Source organism: Carassius auratus, chromosome 48 (assembly GCF_003368295.1).
Source record: "Carassius auratus strain Wakin chromosome 48, ASM336829v1, whole genome shotgun sequence".
NCBI lineage: Eukaryota > Metazoa > Chordata > Actinopteri > Cypriniformes > Cyprinidae > Carassius > Carassius auratus.
Genome location: NC_039290.1, coordinates 2,352,238 through 2,376,639, shown reverse-complemented (window position 1 = coordinate 2,376,639; position 24,402 = coordinate 2,352,238). Strand labels below are relative to the sequence as shown.

Here is a 24,402-nt window from a genome sequence, read left to right as displayed (position 1 = left end):
ATTAAAAACCCAAAGTTAAATCCAGATTCAGACTGCTTTTATATTGACATTTAATGTACCTGAATTCAGGACGGCCACCCACCAACCCAAAAGACATGAAATCAGCGCCAGTGGTCTTCATTTGTCCATTATAAAGAATCATACCTGGACATGAAGGGAAAAGTAAATCCAATGCCAACAATAAGCTCGCCAGTGCACAAAGCCATTTTCTCTCTATTTAAGCTGAAGATAAAGCAGCATGCAGAGGGAAAATCTGCTGCCATGTTCAGAATTTCACAAGCCACATGCATGGGCACATGCCATGACTGCTACTTGTTGGATCACTGCGTGATGTCCAATATAAGATCCTGAAGCAAAACTTTTTGAGAACCACTGGTATAGAACAATGCCTCTAGATTAGTCACTTTAACCAAGCTTGTCGAACCTTGTATGTATGGATGCACAATATATGGGTTATGGACAGAAATTTTAAATATATTGGTAGGGCTGTACATTTTGGGGGAAAATGTTCAATGTAATTTTTCGGATAAAACCGTGATTTCAATTTAAAATAGAAATCCTGGTTTGCTGTGCTTGTTTGTACGGCTGCACAATTTAGTCAAAATTTTAAGATGCTATAACATGGCAATAAATAACAACAATAAATAATTATTCTTAATATAATTACTAACACTACTAAATATGAAAAAAAACTAAAAGATTACTATTATAAAAATGTAGTATTTATTATACATTTAACTGTAAAAGTGCAATACTGATTTTTATGGCTGTAACGTTTAACCATTAAACTTTTATTTTGACAGAAAACTGCAGAGAACTCTTAAAGCTTCTCTTTAAAATTATTGTTTATTATTATTATTTATAAATAATAATAATAATAATAATAATAATAATAACAATAAACAGTGTAAAACTGTCACTGCGGGATGTAAAAGCTTCAGTTGGTCCATGATAACATTTCCAGTATCATGCTGCAGCCAACTCAGTTGCCTTGATGAACATTATAATCTATTTTCATGTCTGCATATTTTCATAAGGGCCCTTCTAAGGGGCCAATGAGAGATGCTGAGCTGCACTGCTCCATGCCATTAAAACATCACTCTCAGGCAAGCAAGCAGACTCACCGGCATACAAAATGAGCCCTTCATACCAAAGATATGTGAAGGAGGGCAAAAAACAAAAAGAATAATTGAGTTTACATAAAGGACATAAACATATAAAAGAAACAGTTTTAGACACAGTGTGCTCTCCACATAGTACACGTAATACTGTCAATTTATTCTAAAGGAACAGTTCAGCTTAGAATAAAAATGCCATCATTAACTGCAACTGATGACGTTTCACACCCATATGGTTTTCTTTCCTCTGAGGAACAAACAATTAGACATTTTGAAGAATCTTCAAACAGCTGATTTCCATTCAATGTGCAACAATCAATATGAAAAATTTCTGTCGCACAGAAGAAAGAAAGTCCTACAGGTTTCAAACAAAATTAGACTGAGTAAATGACAACAATTTTCATTTTCAACTGTCCACTTCAAAATGCTACATAATTACACAAATACATAAACTTATAAACAAAGTCAAAACTGCATATTCAGAACTTCTTGGGTGCAGTGACATATCTGGAAGTTTCGAGGGTCCTTACCATCAGCATTGTCTGGCTTGAAGGTTATACTGATGCTGAATGCTTTGTAGGGGTTTTTGATAGTGGAGAGTGTGAGGTACGAGAGTGGTTCCTGGGTAAAATAGGGCATCACTCTCTCTAAAAGACCACGTGGACATGAATGAATGTTAGAGAGACAAGTACAACATCTCAGAAACACTTCAGAAGAATAAACAGCTCATGAAAAAAAGCATGTTTCCAAATCTCCAAGCTGTAAGACATCTAAAAAGCAGCATTTCGGAAGTCGCTCTAAATAAATATATGTTGACATTTAACTAGATCCTGTGTAGATTTTTAAGCAGAACTATACTTGTCAAACAATCCAGATGAAATCAGTGCAGTGAAGACCTACAATGGAAAATATGTAACTTGACTTGAATACATACCATGAACCAAGAGTTTAGTGAAGGCCTCAACTTTGCCCTGCTTATTAGCAGCTGTACACACATACTTTCCTGCATCTGAGTGTGTGACACTAGGGACTGTCAGGACATGTCCATCGTGTCTGCACTTAGGGGGTAACTCATTCTCCACCTGAAAGAAGAGCACAAACCAGCTTAACATTGATTTTCTGAAGTGAATATTTAGTACGCTAAACAGGACTGAAAACTGTAACATGCTGCTGTGTGAACAAATAGTATCAACAGAATGCTGACGTCCTGAATTAGGGCAAATTTAGCCATGAAACATTAAGGTTACCTTTGACCATGTGATGGTTGGGACTGGGTATCCAGATGCAATACAAGACAAGACGGCATCAGAGTCAACTGCTACTTCCACTGACTCAGGATGTTCAGAAATCTGAGGCAAGGCTACAAAGTACATCATTTATAGGAAATTAGATGCCAGTTATAATTATGAGAGCTTGGCGTCTTTTTCAGGTGTCACATAATACAAATACAAAGCAATGGCAAAAGATTTAACCACAGTATGTACTCACACTGGACATTGAGGAGCACCTGGCTATACTCCGAGCCAACATTATTAGTGGCGGTGCAGCGGTACTGTCCTGAATCTGACTCGACCACACGAACTATCCTCAGGATGTTCCCCCTTATCTCCACATGGTCAGGAAGAGAGCCTCCCACTTTACTCCAGCGCACCGTGGGCTCAGGATCACCGATCGCATGACACTCGAACTCCACTGAGCTGCCCACCATCACCGTCTGTACTGATGTGCGCACATTGATCATCACTTTGGGTAGAGCTGCGAAGCCAAAGAGCACAGTCATTAGTTTTAAAGTTTAGGAACACAAGATTTGGAATCATAATTGCAATCTGGATATCATAAGGGACCTTGAATGGTGAGTTTGCCACTGTCCTGAGCCTGTCCAAACAGACTTGTGGCTCTGCAGGTATAGATTCCCTCATTGCTTTGCTCAAGGTTCTCGATCCTGCACAAATAATAACAAAGGATATAAAGTAAGGACACACAGCATAACATAATAAAAGTTTAACTGAAATACAATTTATAAATAAATAATTGTAGTAAAATATACATGTTTTTAATTGAATAAATGCAGTCTTTGTGAGCATAAGAAACTTCTTTCAAAAAAATATTTTTGAATGATAGCATACATAAGTTTATTAATAGATTTACTGTGTGATAGTCAGTGTAGATTATGAGATAATGAGACTCACCTGAGCACTCCGTCTTTAATGTGATGATTTGGTGGAAGAAATCCTCCCTCCTTCAGCCACTCAATCTCAATGTGAGACCCTCCTTTAGCAGCACAGGTGAACTCCACAGCGCTGCCCACAGCCTTCACCTCCACCTGTGGGGACACTTTCACTGACAGAGGTGCTGCAGGACACAGAGGTCAGAGGTCAAGCTGAATGTTAGTTACAATTCATCTGATGATCACTGTGAGAGTTTGTCTCACTGAACTGTCAGTACTCACATCGGACAGAGACTCTGGCCAGCGCTTCACTCTTGCCAACCTTATTGCTGGCCACACACTTGTATGTCCCAGCATCGCTCTCTTTGGCCAGATTGATCTGGAGGTCTCCTCGTTGCTGCTGAGAAGTAGGAGGCAAGCTGCCATTGACCTTGGTCCACTCATATCGCAGGGGCGGAGTGCCATGGGCCAGGCACTGCAGTCGGATTACTTCACCCACTCGCACGGACACGTCATCGGGCAAGGAAGTGGCATAGGGTGGGGCTGCTCCAACCAAAGAAATGTCATTTAGAGGATGTTGGATAATCACCACTGGCTCATGTTAGAGAGCTTTACAACAGGAAAATGTGTTTCACACTTCTCGGAGGAATTCAGACAAGTTACAATCTTTAAATGTAAAAAAAAAAAAATAGTTTTTTGGACTAACACAAAATAAATATAATTAATTAGAGGATATATTTTATTGAGTGTATTTTTCTTACTCTGTTGCCATCATGTTCCTAAAGGTCCTATGACATGAAAATTACACTTTCTGAGGTTTTTTAACATTAATATGAGTTCCCCTAGCCTGTATATGGTCCCCAAGTTTCTAGAAATTTGAATCGGTGTAAATTGAGATGTTTCTATCTTTCTCTGCCTTTGAGAAAATGGAAGCTCAATCAGGCTGATCTTGAATCTCCTTGTTGTGACGTTGTAACGAGAATTGTTACCTCCCCTTTCTCTGCTTTGCCCGCCCAAATATTTACATATAATTCAGTCGCAATGTCAGCACAGGCGTTACAAACAGACTTTTATGATATGGATTCGACGGCACCGGCACAAACAGTGAGTAACCGTGTTCATTAATGCCTGATCTGTGATCAGTGATTTCTGATGTGTAGCTAATCATTCAAGTTCACACAGACTTTCTTTCTAAATCGTTTAATACTGTTTATGCATCAGTGAATCAAGCTAGTGACTAAACGATCAACTTCACGTTGTTTCTCTTAGTAGCATGAAACAAATCTGTAAATTAAATTGTGATTTAACTACAGAGAGCGATCAAAGAACACTCGCTTTTTTCCGGAACTGTTACACATCGCGAGTATATCTGCACACTTGCCCAAACTGCCGTTACAATGAATGAAGCTGTTATGCTGCACAACGGAGCTCTTACTGTATTCATGTGTTTGCTGTTAGCTGTGGTGAAAGCATTTTGTGAGATAACGTGTTGCAATAATGACGAGATCACTGCATCCACGCGATAAACAGACTCTGTCTACTCGATGCTCATCACTGCAGCCTTTCATGTGATGGGGAAAAGATCGAAAAAATAATTATATAATCAACACTTCCACGATTCGTTAATCTCGACAGCTGTAATAGTAATATATATATATATATATATATATATATTTGAGAGGGGTTTCACATGTAATATGCATTTTGAATGCAAAGATGTCAGCCAATCACAACAGTTGTGGTTTACTCGGAGTCTCACAGCAGACACGCCCCTTCAAACAAAGCATTCAAGCCAGAGGGCTAATGTCAGAATATAAAAATGCTTTTTATTTCTAAATTTTAAATGTAAAAATCATACTAACAATATAAATACACCTAAGGACACATTAAAAAGCATTTAAAGAAAAGGAAATAATCCATGTCATGGGACCTTTAACATAAATCTTACCTAATTTTGAGAGGTTTATGCAAAAAACAAGAAAAGTTTACCAAGGGTGTAGGAAAATAAATTAAAGATATAAATTAACTAAAGAGGCATTACCTCAAATGTATTAATATCTTATAAAATATAGATACATTTGTAGATATATTATAGATGTTTATATTTTTTTTAAAGAAACACTGATCTTTAGATGAAATGCTAAAATTACCAGATTTATTTCCTGGCAAAAAAGAAAAAAATTCAGAATAAGAAAAAAAAAATTGGCAACGGGCATGAACATTTTTAGAAAATAAATTAAAAGATAAATTAATTCAACATAAATGATCTACAATGTATTATTATCTTATGAAATATTATCAATACATTATGGCATTTTTGAACATGAAAAATGTTTTAAGTATATTGAGAACTAAAACTAAAATACCGAATAAATGTTTTTTAAATAAAAATAAATATACAAAAAATACTAAATATGAAAATTATTTTTCACAATGTACACCTGCATAATAATTTTGTAATAAATATCTGCATGTCATGTTTGATTTTAAAGGAAGACAAATGTATTTTCTTAAAAATATTTTCTCAAAAATCATTATATTGTGAACAATTTTGCTTCAAGATCAATTATTTGGTTTGGTGGACATTTTTAAAAATATTATTACGAAAATGATTATTGACGTAAAATGAACATGCGTCAGATTAACAAGGACTAAAAATGATCATCTATAAGTTAAGCTCACTGTCTACTTCCAGCACGATGGTGACTTCACTGGTGCCCATGTGGTTAGTGGCGTTGCAGAGATATTGACCAGAGTCCTGACGGCCCACATTAGTTAAGATCAGACTGTTGTCAACAACTTTGTGTCTCCAAGGCAAAGAAGACCGTTCTTTAGACCATGTGATGGTGGGCTTTGGGAATCCTTCAGATAAGATACAAAAGCTTTAAGACATATCGTCTGCTTGCATTTTCACCTATTATGTTTTAACAGTCACTTTCAACCGCTGCTTATGGTTGCACCTACCATGGGCATCACAATGAAGTGTTGCAGTTGATCCCTCTACCACAACTATCATAGGCTCACGTACGCTGGCATGGGGAACAGTCGGCACCTGAGGCCCTCCTTCAACAAACACCTCCACTCGAGTTTCAGTTGTGCCTTGGTTGTTCTGTGCAGTGCACACATAAGTGCCACTGTCTTCAGGCCGTGCAACTAAGATCTGAAAACAGAATGAAACACACTCTGATTAACATATAGAGGGAAATCAACAAAGGCTTCACTACAAACGGCCCATAACCTGCATGAAAGCACTGGAATCGGCCGGCACGGGGCTGCTCAGTATCGTCTTGCGGTTGTTGTCCAGTCTGTGCCATCTGACAGAGGGTCTTGGCTCTCCAGCAGCCTGGCATTCAAGATTAATGGGATCGCCCATCCTGATTCGCACCGGTCCTGCAGGGGTCACTACAGCCCTAGGAGTTTCTAAAAATGAAATCAGACAACAATATAAGAATAGGTTCCTAAAATGGGACAAAAAAAGTTTCTGAACATCAGAAAAATGGAGTGCACTAACTGAAATAGCAATATTGATTATTTCTGAACTGGTTTTCCAAAAAATCCCAATGCTCCCAATACCCCCCCCCCCTCCCTCCACCATCTTTGAATTTCCTAGTTTAGATCAATTGTTGTTATACCTCTCACAATGAGTGATGCAATGCTGTCAGTCATTCCAAACAGGTTGCTGGCCACGCAGCGATAGGTGCCCTGGTTTTTGGCTTGAGCATTGGTTATAGTCATGACTGAATTGCCAGGTCCAATATTTACATTATCTACAGAACAAGAGAAAAGAAGCTAAATCATTTCTATTCGGGCATCATACTAATTAGGCTGAAATGAGAGTGAACTGCAGCAGTGTACCTGGCTGGGGCAGGTTGTTGGTGGGTTTCCATTCCAAATGCACCGGCTGGGCTCCGCTGTGAACCCTGCATCTGAAGATCACTGACTCGCCCTGCTTCACTGATGCGCTGTGAGGCTCAATGGAGATAATGGGGTTCTGGAGACCTACTACAAAATTAGAACACAAAATACGGTGGGTGTGTGTAGAGCATTAGACCTAAAGATATTAAAATTAAAGACTTGGGGTAAAAATGGCACTGAAATGGGCAAAAATATGCCAGACATTAAAATATGGGGAGGGGGTGATGTTTGATCTAATATGGGTTTAGTGCTTGTCTATATAAAATATTGAACTCTTCTTGTATTAATTCTCTGTTTGCTGTCTTTTTTAGCCATATTCTGTTTTTCCTCATGATCATGTAAGGAAATTGTACCATTTCCAGAAGCTAGTCTGTGATCTTATTGTACTCTGAATCCATAATGTGTTTTTTTCCACCACATACATGAAAATACTCTACCAAATTACCTACTGTTTTTTTGACAAACAGTAAGAGAAAAAAGTCCCTAACAACTAATTCCAAGATGCAAATATCATAAAATAAATTCTTGAGACAGAGATTAAGGGGATTTGAAAATTAGTCTGTTTACTTAAATGTGAAGATTGACATTAGACAACATTATGAAACAGCCTCTGCCTACATAAATGGCATGTTTGGTTAATGATCTGCATAACATGAATAGTTCCCTGTTTCTCATCAATCTAGGGGACTTACGGGGCGTCACAGACACCGATACAGAAGCCTGATGGGGGAATGGGCCACCCTCCACCTGACAGATATATTCTCCAGTGTCATCTGCAGAGGCCTGCAGGATCCGCAACTGAGTTCCCAAAACCTTGAGTTAAATGCAGATGCAAGCACACATATGATTTATATATTTGACACTCGGCTCAGAAATCTGTCATAAAAACTTTACATAAATCAAATATGCTTTATAATAGATTGAGATAAAAACCTGATGATTGGATGACAGCAGGCCGCCTGCCCTGCTCCATCTGACCGATGCTGCAGAGGTTCCTGGGACAATGCAATTGAGATCTAGAGTCTCTCCCTCCATTACTGAAGCAATAGAGGGCTGGATGGTGACTCCAGAGGGGATGATTTCTCCTGATCGCAGAGACAGAACAATATTACAATTATATCCTATAGATACTAGTCTAAAATTTCAGGACTTGCCTCACCTCTGCTGACAAAGACATCAATATGTGCTTCTGAAGAACCAACAGTGTTGGTTCCAACACAGAGATATGTGCCTGCATCAGATGACCTGATATTGGGTATGAAGAGAGTGCTGAGGTCAGTGCGCTCCACGCGGGCCTGAGGAGGATATGGATATAAGGGTTTTTGAGGTACATTTTTTGTTATTTTATATGGAATCTAAGATATTATTGCTGTAATAATTTTCTGTAAATTTTCTTTCAAATAACGTGAATTGTAAAAAAGTGATTAATAAATAAATTTGCCCGATTTTTTGTGAACATCAAGTGAGTTTGGTCAGTAGGAGCAGAATAAACATAACAGCATTAAAAGCCGAAGACAATACTCATTACTTACCTTGCCTTGACAAGACTTACATTAAATAAAACAGTTTAAATGCATGAATATAAAGTAGTACCTGCAAATAAACTTATTAAGCAATTAATGTTAAGCATTTTAGTCATTTATGAAGTGATGTTTGTTATGAGGCTGTCACTGTGTCCTAACCAAGACTAGTGACAAAATGAAAGGGGTGGGGGTGGTGTTGGCGCAGTGGATAAGACACATGCCTTTGGTCTGAGAGACCCGGGTTCGAATCCACTGTGAGACACCAATGTGTCCCTGAGCAAGACACTTAACCCCTAGTTGCTCCAGAAGCGTGCAACCTCTGACATGTATAGCAATTGTAAGTCGCCTTGGATAAAAGCGTCAGCTGAATGAATAAATGTAATTGTAATGAAAGCAAAAATGTGGAGTGATGCAACAAAATAGGGCATGAACACAGCAACTCAGAACAATTTCTAGCTCCCGCGATGCACTGTAGCTGAAGAGCGCAAAACAAATATGTCATATTTTCATGACTTTAGTAGTAATTAAGCATAAACGTTTTCCCCATTTTATGGAAATGCACAATTAATCAAACTGTTATCATATTATTTTAAACTATTGTTGTAATTATCAACACACTGGTTTGTAATGCAAATGGTTTTACCATTTTTCTGCACTTTTATTGTCCTAGTCAATTTAGCCTGCACAAAGATCAAACTTCCATCAGTTGGACTCTTTGTAATGCTTTATTTCAAAGGGCTCTCTGAAGTGTGAGTTAGTGAACTTTGGTTTGGAACAATCCTTCAGTATGGATCTACCTTCAAAGCGTCCTTCAGAGGTGGACTGAACCAGTTTGGAATGCAGTGCAACTCTCTCCTCCTTTATGTTTGATGATTAACATATATATATGAGGAGCACAACTTTTATTCAAAAAGTTTCCATTGTGGACGTACTACCCGGTGCGACAAGGCAAACACAATCTAAATGGTTTACAAAATGCGAAGGCACTGTGTGCAGTGGCTTATGACATACAGGTACACTGCTGGACAAGTTAAGACACTGTTATTTTTAACAGATTGTTATTAATCATTGGTGATACAATTATGGTGCTACAGGTCTATATTAGCAGATGATTAACCTGCAATTACCTGTAGTTGGTTAATGGCATTGGTGACGGTGATTATTTCACACAACGAGACACATAGTGACAGTGGACAGTTAAAGCAGCTAGTGGATACACAATATACATCAAAATCCTACATCTAGAGACATCCAGGCCTGTAAATCAACCTTCAAATGCAAACATATTTAGACTTTCTCAGTTTTACAAGGATTTATAAATGATAAATGATTTGTGAATGCAATTAGCACAATTATGCACTTAAACAAAGAAACTCTAAAACTGTAATTAACATCTGTAGTGTACTCTCTGCAAAGGAAAACATGACTGTATTCTGAAGGGAGGGGGTGATATTTTTTATCTGCTTAGCTCTGATCTAGTGAAGCCTGGCGGCAGTAGAGCCGGGATGGGGCAGGCTTGGTTGAATGAGTGTCTGAAACCATTCACAAATTTTCAAAGTGGCCCGTTTGCTAGAGCACACAGAATTTCTGCATGGGCGCACGGTGGACAAGAGCACACCCTGGGAAAGGCTGACACAATGCAGTGATGTTCTCAGGCAGAACAAACCAGTCCACAAAGACACAAGGTATGCAAATACACCAAACCCCTCCAGCGGCATGGGATGGGTCGTCCATGTCTCATATCTCAAATAACCCAAATCTAACAGTGCAAAAACATGTACATTGGGGTCCACTTGGAAAAACTGCTTCTGTTTGGCTTTATATTTAGCTATTTTTCTAATTTAAATACATATATATGAGTATAACAATTTGAGTGCAAAGTTCAATTGTAAAATGTAAATTAATTTGAGTATTTGGTTTGTACATCCTTTGCTTTAAAGGAATAGTTCACCACCCAAAACTGAACATTTACTGAAAATTGATTCACCCTGAGTTTGATTTTTCATTAAAACAAAACTGGAGAAATGTAGGTTATACATCACTTGCTCACTAATGATTCCTCTGCAGTGAATGGGTGCCGTAAGGGTCAGAGTCCAAACTGCTTAAAAAAAGTAATCCAGATGACTCTAGTAGTGCATCTATTAATGTCTTGTGAAATGAAAAGCTGTGCATTTGTAAGAAACAAATCCATCATTAAAGTGTTAACTTTAAACCACCAGTTCTAACCAAAATACATAATCCATAATAACATTTCAAACAGTTACAAAAGTCAACCCCCTGCTTTCCTCTCACATCAATATCCATCAACATATTTTGCAACATATTACATTTTTGTGGATGTTTTTTCCTTGTAATCAGTTCTTGTTCTGTGCATATTTCTCTCCTGATTCAGACAAGATGACTTTTCCCTGGAAAAAAACAATATTATGGATAGAGGACTCATATTTTAGGCTGAAGCAACAGTTTCAAGTCAAAATGTCGTAATGATGTATTTATTTATTACAAACATGCAACCTGTGTATTACTTGCATTATTGTACATTATTGTAACATTTCTATTAACTTTTTGGACTCTCATTCTGACGGCACCCATTCACTGTGAAGGATCCATTAGTGAGGACGTGATGTAATGTTAAATTTCTCCAAATCTATTCTGATGAAGAAATTAACTCTAGTTTGGCCCAAGGTTGAGTACATTTTCAGATAAAAATTTTTGGATGAACAATGTAGACACTTTACAAAACTTTAACTAACTCTTTGAAGACTAATAAACCAGCACACCTGTTTCCCAGTGCAAACTGAGCAAAATAAATAATGGTTGTACTCACATAAGTCATCTGCAATGCTTATTTGGCTAATAATCTAATGGATGTCATTTGAATGATTAAATGAATCATGCATTTAGTTCACATAGATTTTGGTGAGGTTAAGTGAAGCGAGACAGGTGGGATGGGACGCGCGAGACAGACAAATGGACAGACCTGTAGCTCCTCAATACGTCTCTGTAACACATCGAGACTGTTGCTTTTAAATTGATGGAAACCGTGAGAAGGAATTGCCTGAATAAACACCAAAACACGGGATGAAACACAAAGAAAAACTCAAAGGAGGCAAAACAAGGCAAAATTTGACCAATGGCACAACCCTGATTTAGTAACAGGATGAATGACAGAAGGAGAGATTGGTTTCTCACCTGTGGCGGCAGTGAACCACCTCTCTTCTTCCATGTCAGGGCAGGGGTTGGACTGCCAACGGCCCTGCAGTACACCCGTAAAGTTTCACCCTCATGAATTTCCACCCGTGGAGGGCTCACTTGTACGTGGGGTAGACCGTGAGATTGGCCTGTACCTGACACGTCAGTTAAAAAGTAAAGGAGAACTCGCTTATCAGTTTTGGGAGCTTGTTACACTGTAAATCTTCAAGCATTCTGATGTCGGTCATGTACTTTGAACATGAAGAACTCCTCGGGCTGTGTGCTCGCCATGTGTGGTCAGAGCCTTGCAAATGTACTCGCCCTCATCCACGTGATCCACCGATGGGATGGTCAGCAGCCCATTACGAATGACAGCGTTTGACCCAATTCGTTTTCCAGGACCACCTGACGAACAAATGTTATAAGCAATAGTCGATGTTATGGAATACCTAACCACATGACCAGATTGAAAACTCAATATATCTTCATAAACAATCAATGCTTTCAATGATTTCATAGTAGGACGTTCCTCGATCAACACCCTTGTTGGTCCAGCAACAGCATTCTTCAGCAACAAGTATCAGTAGGCTTACATCATCAGGTTTCAAGTATATATTGTTTTGCTTTAAAGAAGTACACTTAATCCATAGTGTTGAACAATATAATTACTTTTTCATTTAACTCTAACCAGGTGTCTGAAAACATTGCATTCAATACACACTGAAATATTAAAGTATATTTTTTCCATAATAAGTAGGCTGATGTGTACTACTTTTTCACTAAGATTTTCTTTTGCAGTAATGCCGTTCTAGGGCCAATATAAAATCACACATCCTATAACCGTGTCCTATTTGGCATAATCATGGTGACCACAAATTAATATATGAACTTATATTCTCAAATGTAGATTGGCTCACCTATCCATTCCACAGCAGGGGTGGGGTTGCCGGTCACTGTGCAGCGGAACTCTGCCCGCTGGCCCTGTTGGACTGTCAGCACAGGGGGATTCACTGCGGCCACCGGCTGGGCGCCTTCAGTAGCTACAGTGAGGTAGAAACAAGTTCATCACAGACAGGAGTAGGACACTTCAAACTGGAGTACCAGTCATTAGATAATGCCTATTCAGAACAGACCTTACCCTCTCTTGATGACGCAAGAGGTCAAGAACCTTCTCAGTGAAGTGGATTTTTCTCATTCATGGTTTAAATGCTATGAAATGTCATGCTAATTAATTGATTATGTTTTTTTTTTTTTCACATTTATCTTGCTACGTTGTCTCTGTTACAAGCACTAAAAACAGTAAAAACAGTTCTACATTTGGCAAAAGCCTGTTCGTGAGAGTGTTTATGAAGTGATAGTGGTGTGACAGCGTATGCAGCGTGTGTCTGGTTGCCAGAGCTGATGGTCAAATCACGTCTCTTGGCAGCCAGCTTGAGGAGATGAGAAGTTGCCGATGGGGCTTGGCAGGGCAAGGCCCTCACTGCTGTCTGTGCCAACTCGGCTGGATGCCGAGCCCTAGATCTATAGTGATTACATAGCAAAAGAAAGCGGACTACTGGTCTGGGTACTGTAAACCCTGTGTTAAGCTCCGGTCTGCTTCTCAGTGACTAAACAATGCTCATTTAGCTGCCTTGGTGTTTCAAAAATAGAGTTCTTATTTTGGTCCATAACTCAGAAAAGTACTTTTTTCCATGCATTTTGAGATCTATCTATACGCCCAACCATATAGCAGTTTACCTACCCTTTATTCATCCACTCATCAACCCACCCATTATTGTCTACACCATCTACCAACTCAACTATCCATGTCTACCCACACATATATTTTTTAAACTTATCCATCGACCGAACCATCTGTTCACCCAATTTTATCTTCTCACGTCTGTCTACCTACCCTTCTGTCTATACATCTTCACATCTATCCACTCAACCATCTAGCTTTCTAGCCACCTAGCTTTTTTCAACTCTTCCATCTACCTGTCTACATAGCTATCCATTCACCCCAAAATCTATCTGTCTTCACATCTAGCAATCCAACCACAAAACTGCCTACTCACCCATTTTTCAACTCATCTATCTATACCCAGTCCTACACGTCTACTGATGACAACCAATCTCTGTATAAACCATCTATCTTCCTAATCAGCTATCCATTTATCTACCTACTCCATCTTAATAATCTTATCAAACCATCTATTTATTTACCCTATCTTTTCCATTATGTATATCTACCCACCCTTCTGTCTATACATCTTCACATATATCCACCTAACCATCTAGCTGTCTATATACTATGCTTTCACGTCATCCATCTACCTACACACTTTCATCTATATACTGTAATAAATAACCCATCTAAGTCTCCTTATCTGTCAGTCCACCCAACCATCTGTCTACCCATGCATCTCCGTCTAAACATCTGTCTGCCCAACCATCTATTTTTCGACTTTCTACTCAATTTACTCTCTACTCCTTCTACTCAGTTTACTAATTTATCCCTTCTAATCTACCCACCCAACCATCTACTCATCTACACACCCATCTATAAATCCACCTATTTTTCAATTAATCTGCCCAAACCTACTGTATCAATCTACTCAATCCATCTACCTTCCCACCCATCTATCTATACATATATGCACCACCTTAACTATCCACACATTTAGTTACCTATACATCAACTTATCTTTCTACCCTTACAAATTTTGTCTATATATAAATCCATGTGTTTATCTACCCACCCCATTCATCTTCTCAATCCATATATCCACCCACTTGTACCTTATCTATTTACTCACTTCCCTATCTACCATTTCTCAACCAATATATCTCACTCTCCATCTACTCTACCCCTATCTATCTAACCAACTATTTATCTACCTATCCATCAATCACCATAAACCATGTAAATTCATACTAAAGTGAAACCATCTTTTAAATAGTTCCTAAAAAAGTTGACTGGACATGTACGCTTGAGTGATGACATTTATAAATGAGACTTGGTATGATCTTTGAAAAACAATGTATGTTATTTGATACTCAACATAGTCTTGCATATTACAAGCATGATACTGGTCTGATGAAATGTGCAGGGGACCCCTCTCTGTTAGGTAACAAGTGTGATGTTTGGTGGTTTGGTCACGTATATCAACAAAAATCAGGTTAAAAAAATTTACCGTACCAATCTGACAGTGAACTAGTCTTGAGTACCAAGAAATCTCTGTGTTACAGACCAATTAGAAATAAAATAAGTGTCATTGCAAGACATACTTCAGCAACAGAGAGAAGTCCCCATGTGTGCAAGCATGCAGCTTCACTGTTTCAATGGACCCATATGAGCCATGAAAGCTTAGCCAGATCAAGTAATGCTCCTGTGTGCAACCCAACACATGTACAGTATGTGTAAACAGGATTAACACAAATAAATATCTTTAAAACTGTGGTAGTTAAAAAAAAAATGTGTGTGTTAAATTAGCACTGTGGTTGTAGTTTGGTTGTACCTTGGCACTACTTGAGATGGTAAAGCTTGCGGGGTGTGAAGGTTGTATGCGTGAAAGAAACCGGTCCTTTCAGGCATGGAGGGAAAGAACCATGTGGACTTACGCTTTCTATGTCCTTCAAACATCTCATAGGCTGTGTAAAACATCTGTGACTGAGAAGCCTCTGTGAATGATGGACAGGCAGATTCTGTCAAGTGAGTCTCCAGAGGGTTCAGTGAGAGTGGCGCATTGGTGCCTCCAAGCACTTCAATGTGATTTAAAGCATATGCCACTCAACTCAAGAGACTTCAAAACTTTTGAGCTCCAGAACTTGCGTGCAACAACTTGCATTTATAATCTATTCCATGAAAGTAAATCATGTTTTAACCGATGGCTTTACAAATATCTCTCAAATGTTTGAGGTTGATATCGTTCATATAATAAATACATTAGTACGTGTCAGATTTTAAAATCACATTTCAAAAAAAAAAAAAAAAAAAAAAAAAATCAAATATGATCCAGAAATGATTTCTTTTCTACTTTTTTACCTTTTATATATTTGTACAAGGAAGCTTCTCATTGGATTTTTAGTAAGGTAAATTAAGTTCTTCCCAACTACATCATTATGCTCCAGTATCATTTATTTACAGTGCCTGATATGTGAGACTACAGTAGATAATGTAAAAGTTCATGAATAGATGTTGTAAAATGTCAAGCATTAGTTTGCCCCACTGAGACTCAAAGAGGGCACTGAGTGTTCTAGTGAAAAAAAAAAAATCAATGCATATTTAGAAGACATTTAAAAATGAGTGTTAGGTAAGCATACTGTCAGTGTAATTAAAAAAGAGTGGAGGAAACAGCACTCAGATGAAATCAAAGCATGCAAGTTAGTATCAGAACACAGCATATGTAAAAGCTTTACCTTGGTATAAACATTCGTAATTTATTTTCCTTGAATACAGCTTGTGATTGATAAATGTCTTTCTTAGGATTTCAGTTTCACTTTCAATCCACGGAGCAACAGTGTTTTACCTGATTTTCTTTTAATAAGTTCACCATTTAAAGAGTAATGTGTACATACATTTCACAGTTTAGACAAATCAAATACAATGAAAGCATAATGCAGAGACAAAACTTTTTTTTTTCTCAAGATGCAGCACCATTTCAAAATGTACAAAATTAAATATTGTTTTAATTACTGAAACAACTGAATATGCCTACATGCTTGATTAAAAAGAAAATCAAAAAAGGAAAAAGATAAAGAACCATTCAAGTGCAAAACATACATAATGAATAACAAAAACACAAATGCATGAGAAATGTTTGAAATCTGTTATAACATACACATAAAACCTTAAAGTCAACTTAAACATACTTTTCATTACATTTTTCGCTGTGTTTGTAAATGTTAACCAAAATTGTTGTTTTTACAGTAGTTTGTCAAACCAGTCAAAATAAATATGAAATTAAGTTCTAAGCAATAACTACAGCACAAATTGTTGGCAACATTTAGAAAGTATAATCAATGAAATGGCTCTAAATACTATTAAATATAACTGAGCTTACAAAACCTGTTAAGAAATGTTTGCATTTGAAATGCTGGAACAATATATATATAGATATCATTTAAAAAAACAAAAATCTCAAACCGCCCAAACCACTGGCAGTTTATAATCTATTTAGATGACCAAAAAGAGAGAAGAAAAAGAAACATTTTGAAATGGAAAATATGACCCTCATTACAAAAACTCATTACAATGTCAACATTACAACAACTGCACTATTAACAGCACCATTTTGAAATACAAAACTGAAGAACATTTCCATGACAAAACAGAGGTGGAATCACATCTTGGAGTCAGGAACGGGATTGTGCCTGCAGTACCTCTGGCTGATGGGTCCCAGTATTTATGACTCCTCCCTACCTTATAAACCACATGTCCCCCAAAAGACCACCACAGGAGGGAAATGACAGTAAACATGCCCAGAAATTAAAGACAGAAATCCCCAACTAGTATGAAGACTGAAACAGAACCACCACCATCACAACACCCAATAACACCCACAGCTGATTTCACTGACTGCTACTAAGAACAATATGCATGAATGTAATGCATGTTGGGTTAGTAAAATGACTAGACCTTATCCATTAAACACAATTAGAACAAGTGTCTTTACAAATAATACAGAAATCCATTTTTATGTATTTATTTTTTTATGCAATTTGACATGTCTAGCACATCATTTTTTGCTCATGTTTCATGAAAAATGTCAGTATACAAATTATAATTTCTGTGTTAATCATTCCTCAAATCTTTTTGATGCATCACTGAACTGAATACAATGACTTACATCATTTATTTTATTAACAGTTTGCACAAAATTGGTTGTGCTCACATTTCCTTATGCTATTGCATAATATTCTGAACCAAAAACTTCCATTGAGAAAATGTTTATATCAAATGTTTAATACAGCTAAATTGCTCAGTCTTTATGGGAGTCTGTTTGGTTTACCTGCGTTGATATTGTCACATAACAAAATGAGCATCATGGGAATTTATAACAAGTCATTAAATAAAAATGCTTCAAAATCAACTTTTTGCTTAAGATTTTAGCTCGCAACACCATTTATGAGTATGAGAAAAAAAATTATCATGAATTTGTAATAAGAATAAATCGTTTCAGGTGCTGGATTAGACTTGATTGAAAAAGCATTTTCTGAGATTTAGTTATCGAGTACAAAATGTCTGAGTTCTGCTATTCATTCACAAGCTGTATCAATTTGTCTGGCGTAAAGATTTTACACTGGCAACATAAGAAGCCATTCAAGTTTGTGTAAGTGAAAACAATTAAATAAAAATGTCTTGATTAATGCAATAATTTAAACACAGAGTTAGCCATGCTGCTGTCCATAGGACAAAGCAGAATTTTGCACAAACAACACAATGCACAAAAAGGGGGCAAAAAAGGAAAGCAAGAGGCATGCAACTTGAAAAAGACTGAAAAACTAAAAGGCAGGGAGGTTTAGAAGATGTGGTGCCAATCACAAACCTGGGACATTGAGTTTGGCTGTGCCCTCATCCATTCCAATCATATTGGAGCCCGTGCAAATATAGATGCCTGCATCCTCAGGCTGCACATTCTGAATGGTCAGGATTCCATTGAAATCCATGGCCCGGTTAGACAGCTTGTCGATGCCCTGGCGCGTCCAAACAATTGTGTACGCTGGCAGCTACGAGAGAAGCACATGTCCTCAAATATTTTCATTTACAGTCATTCATACACACAGCAAAATACTGCTTTATCTCTCTTTCTCTATCCCATCTGTTTTGTCAGTCAGGGAGGCTAAGATTATGTCTTTGATAGATGTGTGCATGGATGACATTCATACTTTGCTTTTGGCTGTGCAGACGAAGCTCACTGTAAATCCCACATTCACACGCTGTGATTTGGGCTCCGCAATAAAGACTTCAATCGGTTTGGATGGTAAGGCTGTTGTGGGACATGCATTAAATCAGTGCAAACTAAAATACTAGAATAGCATGCATATTGTGTTTTTATGGTGATGAAAAATATATTTAAAAAAACATACTTGTAACAACAATCTCTGCTTTGCTTCGATTGGAGCTGCGCTGGTCTTGGCAGGTGCAGACGTAAATGCCAGCATCACTGTGCAGCACACTGGGGAAATGCAACTCCGCTCCTGCGACATGGAACGAAAAGGTTAATCATGCTTATCCACAAAGAATATATGCAATATGAAACTCAATATGATTCTATTTTTAATGCTTGGTTTCTCTAGGGGATTCATTTGTGACATTGAGAGATCCTGTACTAGTCACCTGAACATGTTTACAGGAATGTGGGGAGTACCTTGTCTGCGTCTCTCTGCTGTGCTGGAGATTGGGCGTCCATCCTCACGAGACCAGTGGAAATAGTATGGTGGATATCCAGACACCTGGCACCTGAGAGTGACCGGGATTCCCTGCGCCACCTGAACCCTTTCTGGAATCACCTTCACCTCCAGAGTCGCAGCAGCTGATGACATATAAACACATTGCCTTAGAATCTGTCCAGTGGAAGATTGCAGAGGCTCATAAATGTGCCCTATGATATCAATTAAATATTTTTTTTTTTTCTGTGATGATGTAAAACCAATTTGAAACAGGAAGTTAGGGCAGAAAAGGCTCATCCCCTTATTTTAAACTGCCAATTAGTCCATTTTCTACTGGTTTCCAAAGTGGTTTTGCGATTGTGTTCATACTCCTAATTTAGTCAACTTTCATAATTTCACTAGTATTATAGATGCTGGACTTGGACTGAAAAACACAAACCTCCAGTTTTGATTTCATGGGGTCATTACAAGTAATAGTAAATGAACAGATACCACTACGGCAGGGGATTCTCTCTTGTGGATTTCCAACATAACCATACGCACAGCTATGAAGAAAGAAGAGTGTCACATTAAAAACTGTGATGACAGTAATAGCATCTAAACAATTCAAATTCTATTGTAACAGTATAGGAAGCGTGATCTTACCGTTCACAATACTGGCCAGTGTAGCCGGGCTGACAGGCAGTGCACCGGTAGCCTCCGTTACCCAGACTTTCACAGGTACGAGAGAACCTACACATAAAATGACTGTTAAAATCCTTCCTGCAAGTGAGGCAGATATTGTGAAAACAGGAGCTGGCAGGGTCAGGTAAGGTTTGCAGGTGTATATGTTAAGACTAACTGGTTGTCAGGGTCAGTGCCGGGGCAGGCACACGCTTGGCAGTCTTCAGGGGTTCCAGCAGTTGGATCTCCAAAGAAGCCGTCGGCACACTGTTCACAGAGCTCACCCTTGGTGTTGTGTTGGCAGTTCTACGGATCAAAAAGATGTGGTATAGACTACTTTTATGAGGGTGAGTAAAGGCAATATATACAGTATGTCGATTGATTTCAGTTAGTTTATAATATTTATCCAATCTATAATATACATTTATTGATCATTCTAGATGTAACTGTATTATTTTGTTTAAATAATATGTAAATATAGTTTTTTTTTTTTTCATTTAATATTTAAGAATTCATTAATAAAATAAAAGTATTATTTATTTAGGATGTAAATTAAATAACTGTTTAAATATTTAATTTATGAGGGTGAGTAAAAGCAATATTTATTTAACATTTATAGAATATATATAATTTTAAGATATTACTTTTGAATAAAATTCAGTTTGTTTAAATATATCTAAGCACATAATAATTAATCATTTTATATTAATTTATTGCATTTCTTGTGTAACTTATGTTTTATTGCATTTTATATTATAAAGAAATACATTTGACTAAATGATGTAGTTTCTTAACATGCAATGTAATTATATTATTTTGTTTACGTTTACTCAACTTACGAGGGTGAGTAAAAGGAATGTTCATTTGTTCTAAAACCAAGTTATGATGCGATTCATATTGTTTTAAATATTTATACTATATAACACTTTTTAGATACAATTGTAAAATTTTACAAATTAATGAAATTATATTTAATACAAATAGTTCAATAAATCCAAAAAAGGGAAGCAATTGAACTATTTTGATTAAATATAATTAATTAATTCATTCAATTTTAGATAATTTAAATATTTATTGTTTTACTGCATTATATTTTGTATTATGGTATTATATAAAGGCATATATTTGACAAGTTGACGCGCTGTTAAAGGGAGAGCAACACACTTATGAATGGAACTGCATACATCCTTTAAAGGGATAGTTTTTTTTCTTTGCACACAGATGTATTCTCGTAGCTTCATAAAATGACAGTTGAATCACTGATCTCACATGGACTATTTTAATGATGTCCTTACTACACTTCTGGGCCTTGAACAGTTCCATCGCTGTCTATGCAGGGTCAGAAAGCTCTCGGATTTCATCAAGAATATTTATGTTCAGCAGATTAACGAAGGTCTTACAGGTTTTGAACGATATGAGGGCGAGTAATTAATTAATTTTCCTTTTTGAGTGAAATATCCCTTTGAAACATTCTGGAACACACTTGTGTTGAAGAACCGCTGGTGAAGCTTCATACCGTGCAGATGCCAGTCTCTGGGTGACAGGAGTCTGTGTGGCCATTGCATTCACACGGCTCACAGTGGCCAAGGTACAAGCCTCCTCCTGTGCGAGTGTATCCAGGAGCGCAGTCCTACAGAACACAGAGACAACAAGAAGAAGTCTGGAAGTAAGCAATACTGTCATCATCATCACTGCGTGGAAAAAAGCCTTTACAATTCATCGAGTTGGTCACAGAGCAAAGCTGCATTGTTCCTACCTGGCAGGACAGACCATGGTAACCGGGAGGACACTGGCACTGCTCCACCTCCAAAGCCTGGGCCAGGCCAGTGTACTCCGGCACAGCGGTATCCATGAGGACCCCTGAAATACTGGAGGAGCGCATCTCTGTGTGATACGAGGCACGGATCAAGATGTCATCGAGGTCTGCGAGGACCATCATCAGGTGTTCCCGGGTTGCCGGCATGCCATCGGGACGCTGCCAGTGTTCCTACAGACAAGAAATGATCCATGTCATGCTAAACCGCATATCTTGCTTCAATATGAAGGACAGTATGGATGAATGGGTTCTCACCTCTCTGAAAACAATCTCAAAGTCCTGTGACTCTCTGGCTCCACGCCCCCTTCTCCATGGTTGCCGTGCCACCAGCGTGATGTCATTACCCTGTAGAAATAGCGATGACCAGCAGTGGTCAAACCTTAAAAGAAAGCCTATAACATGCACGTAACATCTGCTATCATACTCACAATAATCTGAACATCGGCATCTTCTATTGGAGAACCTCGGGGTCCTGGCACAAAGGAGATAGTGTATTTCAGCTTTCCACCATACGCACCAACCTACATAATAATCAAAAACACAATTATTGTTAGCTAATAAAGTATAGCATGGGGATGTTTGACATTTTTATATGAATCATAATTCCAAATGCAAAACCAGCCAAAAGATGGCAATTAAATAAAACAACAGCTGCTGGGTTTTTGTGTGTGTGTGTGTGTTTTATTTTATTATTATTTTCAAAGATAAAAGTAATCATTTTCTTAAGGGTTTTATAATTTTTTTTACTTTGTTTCATTTAGGGCTTTTATGTAGTTGGTCAATAACTGTTTATATATAAATGTCAAAAAAAAAAGAAACAAAATAAAAGAAAGTATGCCCTAACTAACCAGACATAAATGCAACAAGTGACAGGAGTCAAATAAAATCTCATTGGTTTAACATTACATTAGACATATTCTGAAAGGCTGAGAATGTCATTTCACATAGCAGTTCACATACTTGCCGTTATAAACTTGTCATATCATAACACATTCAAAACTATTACCAATATTCATATTTTCTTTTTCTTTTCTTTTTTACAACAGAAAAAAAAGTTACTTAAAGGTTAGCAAAACATCAATAAAACATATAAACGCCTCAGACATGAACCTCTACCCTTGATTCCACAGCAGCACTTTTTTTCTGTCAGCACCAGAGTAATAAATGCTCTAGACATGACGTTATTAGATACACCAGGGTGGTTGGATTAGACGAATAAGTGATGTTTTGGCTTGCCCATCGATCCCACCTTTGGCTGATGTAGTGATTCAGTAATGTCTAAAGTGGATCAGACAACATGGTGGATCAGCGGTAGGCGGGCCTGAACCCATCCATGTGTTTACCTTATCCCCTCTGAACTGCTCCGGGAGCTGCCAGAAGAGCACGTCATCTGGGAGCAAGCTGAAACCATTGTAGACCAAAACATACTGGAGCGCAGGCAGAAGAAAATACAGAAAGGTGTGTATGAAGAGAAAAGTAGCAGATAAGCAAAGCAGAGGAAAGGATGAGAGAAGAGACATCTATTCTTGTCAGTCACTGACTCAACTTCAACAACTTCATAAAAATTCTTAGCATAAAACATGGTAGTTAGAAATAAGAAGAGTTGGAAACTGAGTTTGGTTTACCATCTTATGCAGACACAAAAAAAGGTGTCTATTTAAGCTATACCAACAGAAAAAAACCACCATTAACTATCTTTTGCATACTTTCCTAGATAAGTAGATGATCTAATCCTCCACAGTCATACTTTGTTGAACATTAACCTCTATGATACACTGTTTGAAAGTTTGAGGTTGGTACAGTTTGTCTTTGCTTTTAAAATGAATCTCTTACTTTCACTAAGGCTGCATTTATTTGATGAACAAATACATTAAAAACAAGTACTAATACTGTGAAATCTTATTCAAAATGTTTTCTACATTAAAATTAATTCATTAAAAAAAACATTAATGTATTCCTATGATATAAAGCTGAATTTTCAGCAGCCATTACTTCACTTTTCATCTTTTTTAATATCACTTTGTACCAATTAAATGTGTTCCTGCTGAATGAAAATATAAATTTCTAAAAAAAAAAAAAAAAAAAAAAAAATTAATAATCTTTTAATGGTAATGTAAATTCAACTTAACCTAGACTGTGACCTTCTTAGATTTCAGTTTGGTTTTCCCAGAAAAGGGTGAACCCCAAGGAAGACCGACAGTGTTTTTTCCCTGTCCCACCTGCTGATAAGACCAACATCCAAACCAAAAATCAAAAAGCATAACTTTGTTTATACAAGAAAATGTTTACTAGCATACAGTAGGGAAGTGCTAAGCTACTAACATAATGAATGACAAGATGACAATTTTTTTTTTTTGTGTTGAAGTGTGTTTTGTTGCCTTTAAAAGTTTCATCAAAAAAAAATAAAAAAAATAGTTGTGTCACCCTCTTGTCATCCCAAACTTATATGACTTTTTTTTTTGGAACACAAAAGAATATATGTTTTTTGTCATTAAAATAAAAGTCAATGGGATCGAATTATTATTTTTTTTCCAGTGAACTTCATTGATAAATTTCCATTTTTAGAGTTAAATATGCCTTTAAAACAATGTGAGATGCTCATAAACATGACAGGGCAATGCAATTGTCAAATCT

General features: G+C 37.3%; 1 protein-coding gene across 13 annotated transcripts in view; it reads right to left on the bottom strand.

Moving 5' to 3' along the window:
* Positions 1-24,402, bottom strand: part of LOC113065500 (basement membrane-specific heparan sulfate proteoglycan core protein-like) — a 100,187-nt gene that overhangs the window by 13,088 nt on the left and 62,697 nt on the right. For 9 of the 13 annotated variants that reach the window (XR_003279037.1, XM_026236774.1, XM_026236781.1 and 6 more), the window contains 33 exons: positions 23,112-23,195; positions 22,197-22,289; positions 22,024-22,113; positions 21,709-21,939; positions 21,469-21,582; positions 20,131-20,258; positions 19,935-20,021; positions 19,782-19,834; positions 19,268-19,432; positions 18,987-19,097; positions 18,786-18,886; positions 18,446-18,626; positions 12,833-12,955; positions 12,168-12,320; positions 11,916-12,070; positions 11,704-11,781; positions 8,360-8,495; positions 8,134-8,285; positions 7,893-8,013; positions 7,141-7,287; positions 6,918-7,052; positions 6,524-6,705; positions 6,250-6,445; positions 5,968-6,147; positions 3,568-3,828; positions 3,308-3,470; positions 2,963-3,060; positions 2,607-2,873; positions 2,366-2,478; positions 2,053-2,200; positions 1,649-1,765; positions 1,125-1,142; positions 60-144 (listed from right to left, as the gene is read on the bottom strand). Coding sequence is in view for 12 of the 13 variants with exons in the window: in XM_026236774.1 (XP_026092559.1) it covers positions 60-144; positions 1,125-1,142; positions 1,649-1,765; positions 2,053-2,200; positions 2,366-2,478; positions 2,607-2,873; positions 2,963-3,060; positions 3,308-3,470; positions 3,568-3,828; positions 5,968-6,147; positions 6,250-6,445; positions 6,524-6,705; positions 6,918-7,052; positions 7,141-7,287; positions 7,893-8,013; positions 8,134-8,285; positions 8,360-8,495; positions 11,704-11,781; positions 11,916-12,070; positions 12,168-12,320; positions 12,833-12,955; positions 18,446-18,626; positions 18,786-18,886; positions 18,987-19,097; positions 19,268-19,432; positions 19,782-19,834; positions 19,935-20,021; positions 20,131-20,258; positions 21,469-21,582; positions 21,709-21,939; positions 22,024-22,113; positions 22,197-22,289; positions 23,112-23,195 (4,466 nt within the window). In the remaining variant the exon portion in view is untranslated. The remainder of the gene's footprint in view (positions 1-59; positions 145-1,124; positions 1,143-1,648; positions 1,766-2,052; positions 2,201-2,365; positions 2,479-2,606; positions 2,874-2,962; positions 3,061-3,307; positions 3,471-3,567; positions 3,829-5,967; positions 6,148-6,249; positions 6,446-6,523; positions 6,706-6,917; positions 7,053-7,140; positions 7,288-7,892; positions 8,014-8,133; positions 8,286-8,359; positions 8,496-11,703; positions 11,782-11,915; positions 12,071-12,167; positions 12,321-12,832; positions 12,956-18,445; positions 18,627-18,785; positions 18,887-18,986; positions 19,098-19,267; positions 19,433-19,781; positions 19,835-19,934; positions 20,022-20,130; positions 20,259-21,468; positions 21,583-21,708; positions 21,940-22,023; positions 22,114-22,196; positions 22,290-23,111; positions 23,196-24,402) is intronic. The other 4 variants (XM_026236776.1, XM_026236784.1, XM_026236785.1 and 1 more) reach the window with 4 other exon arrangements.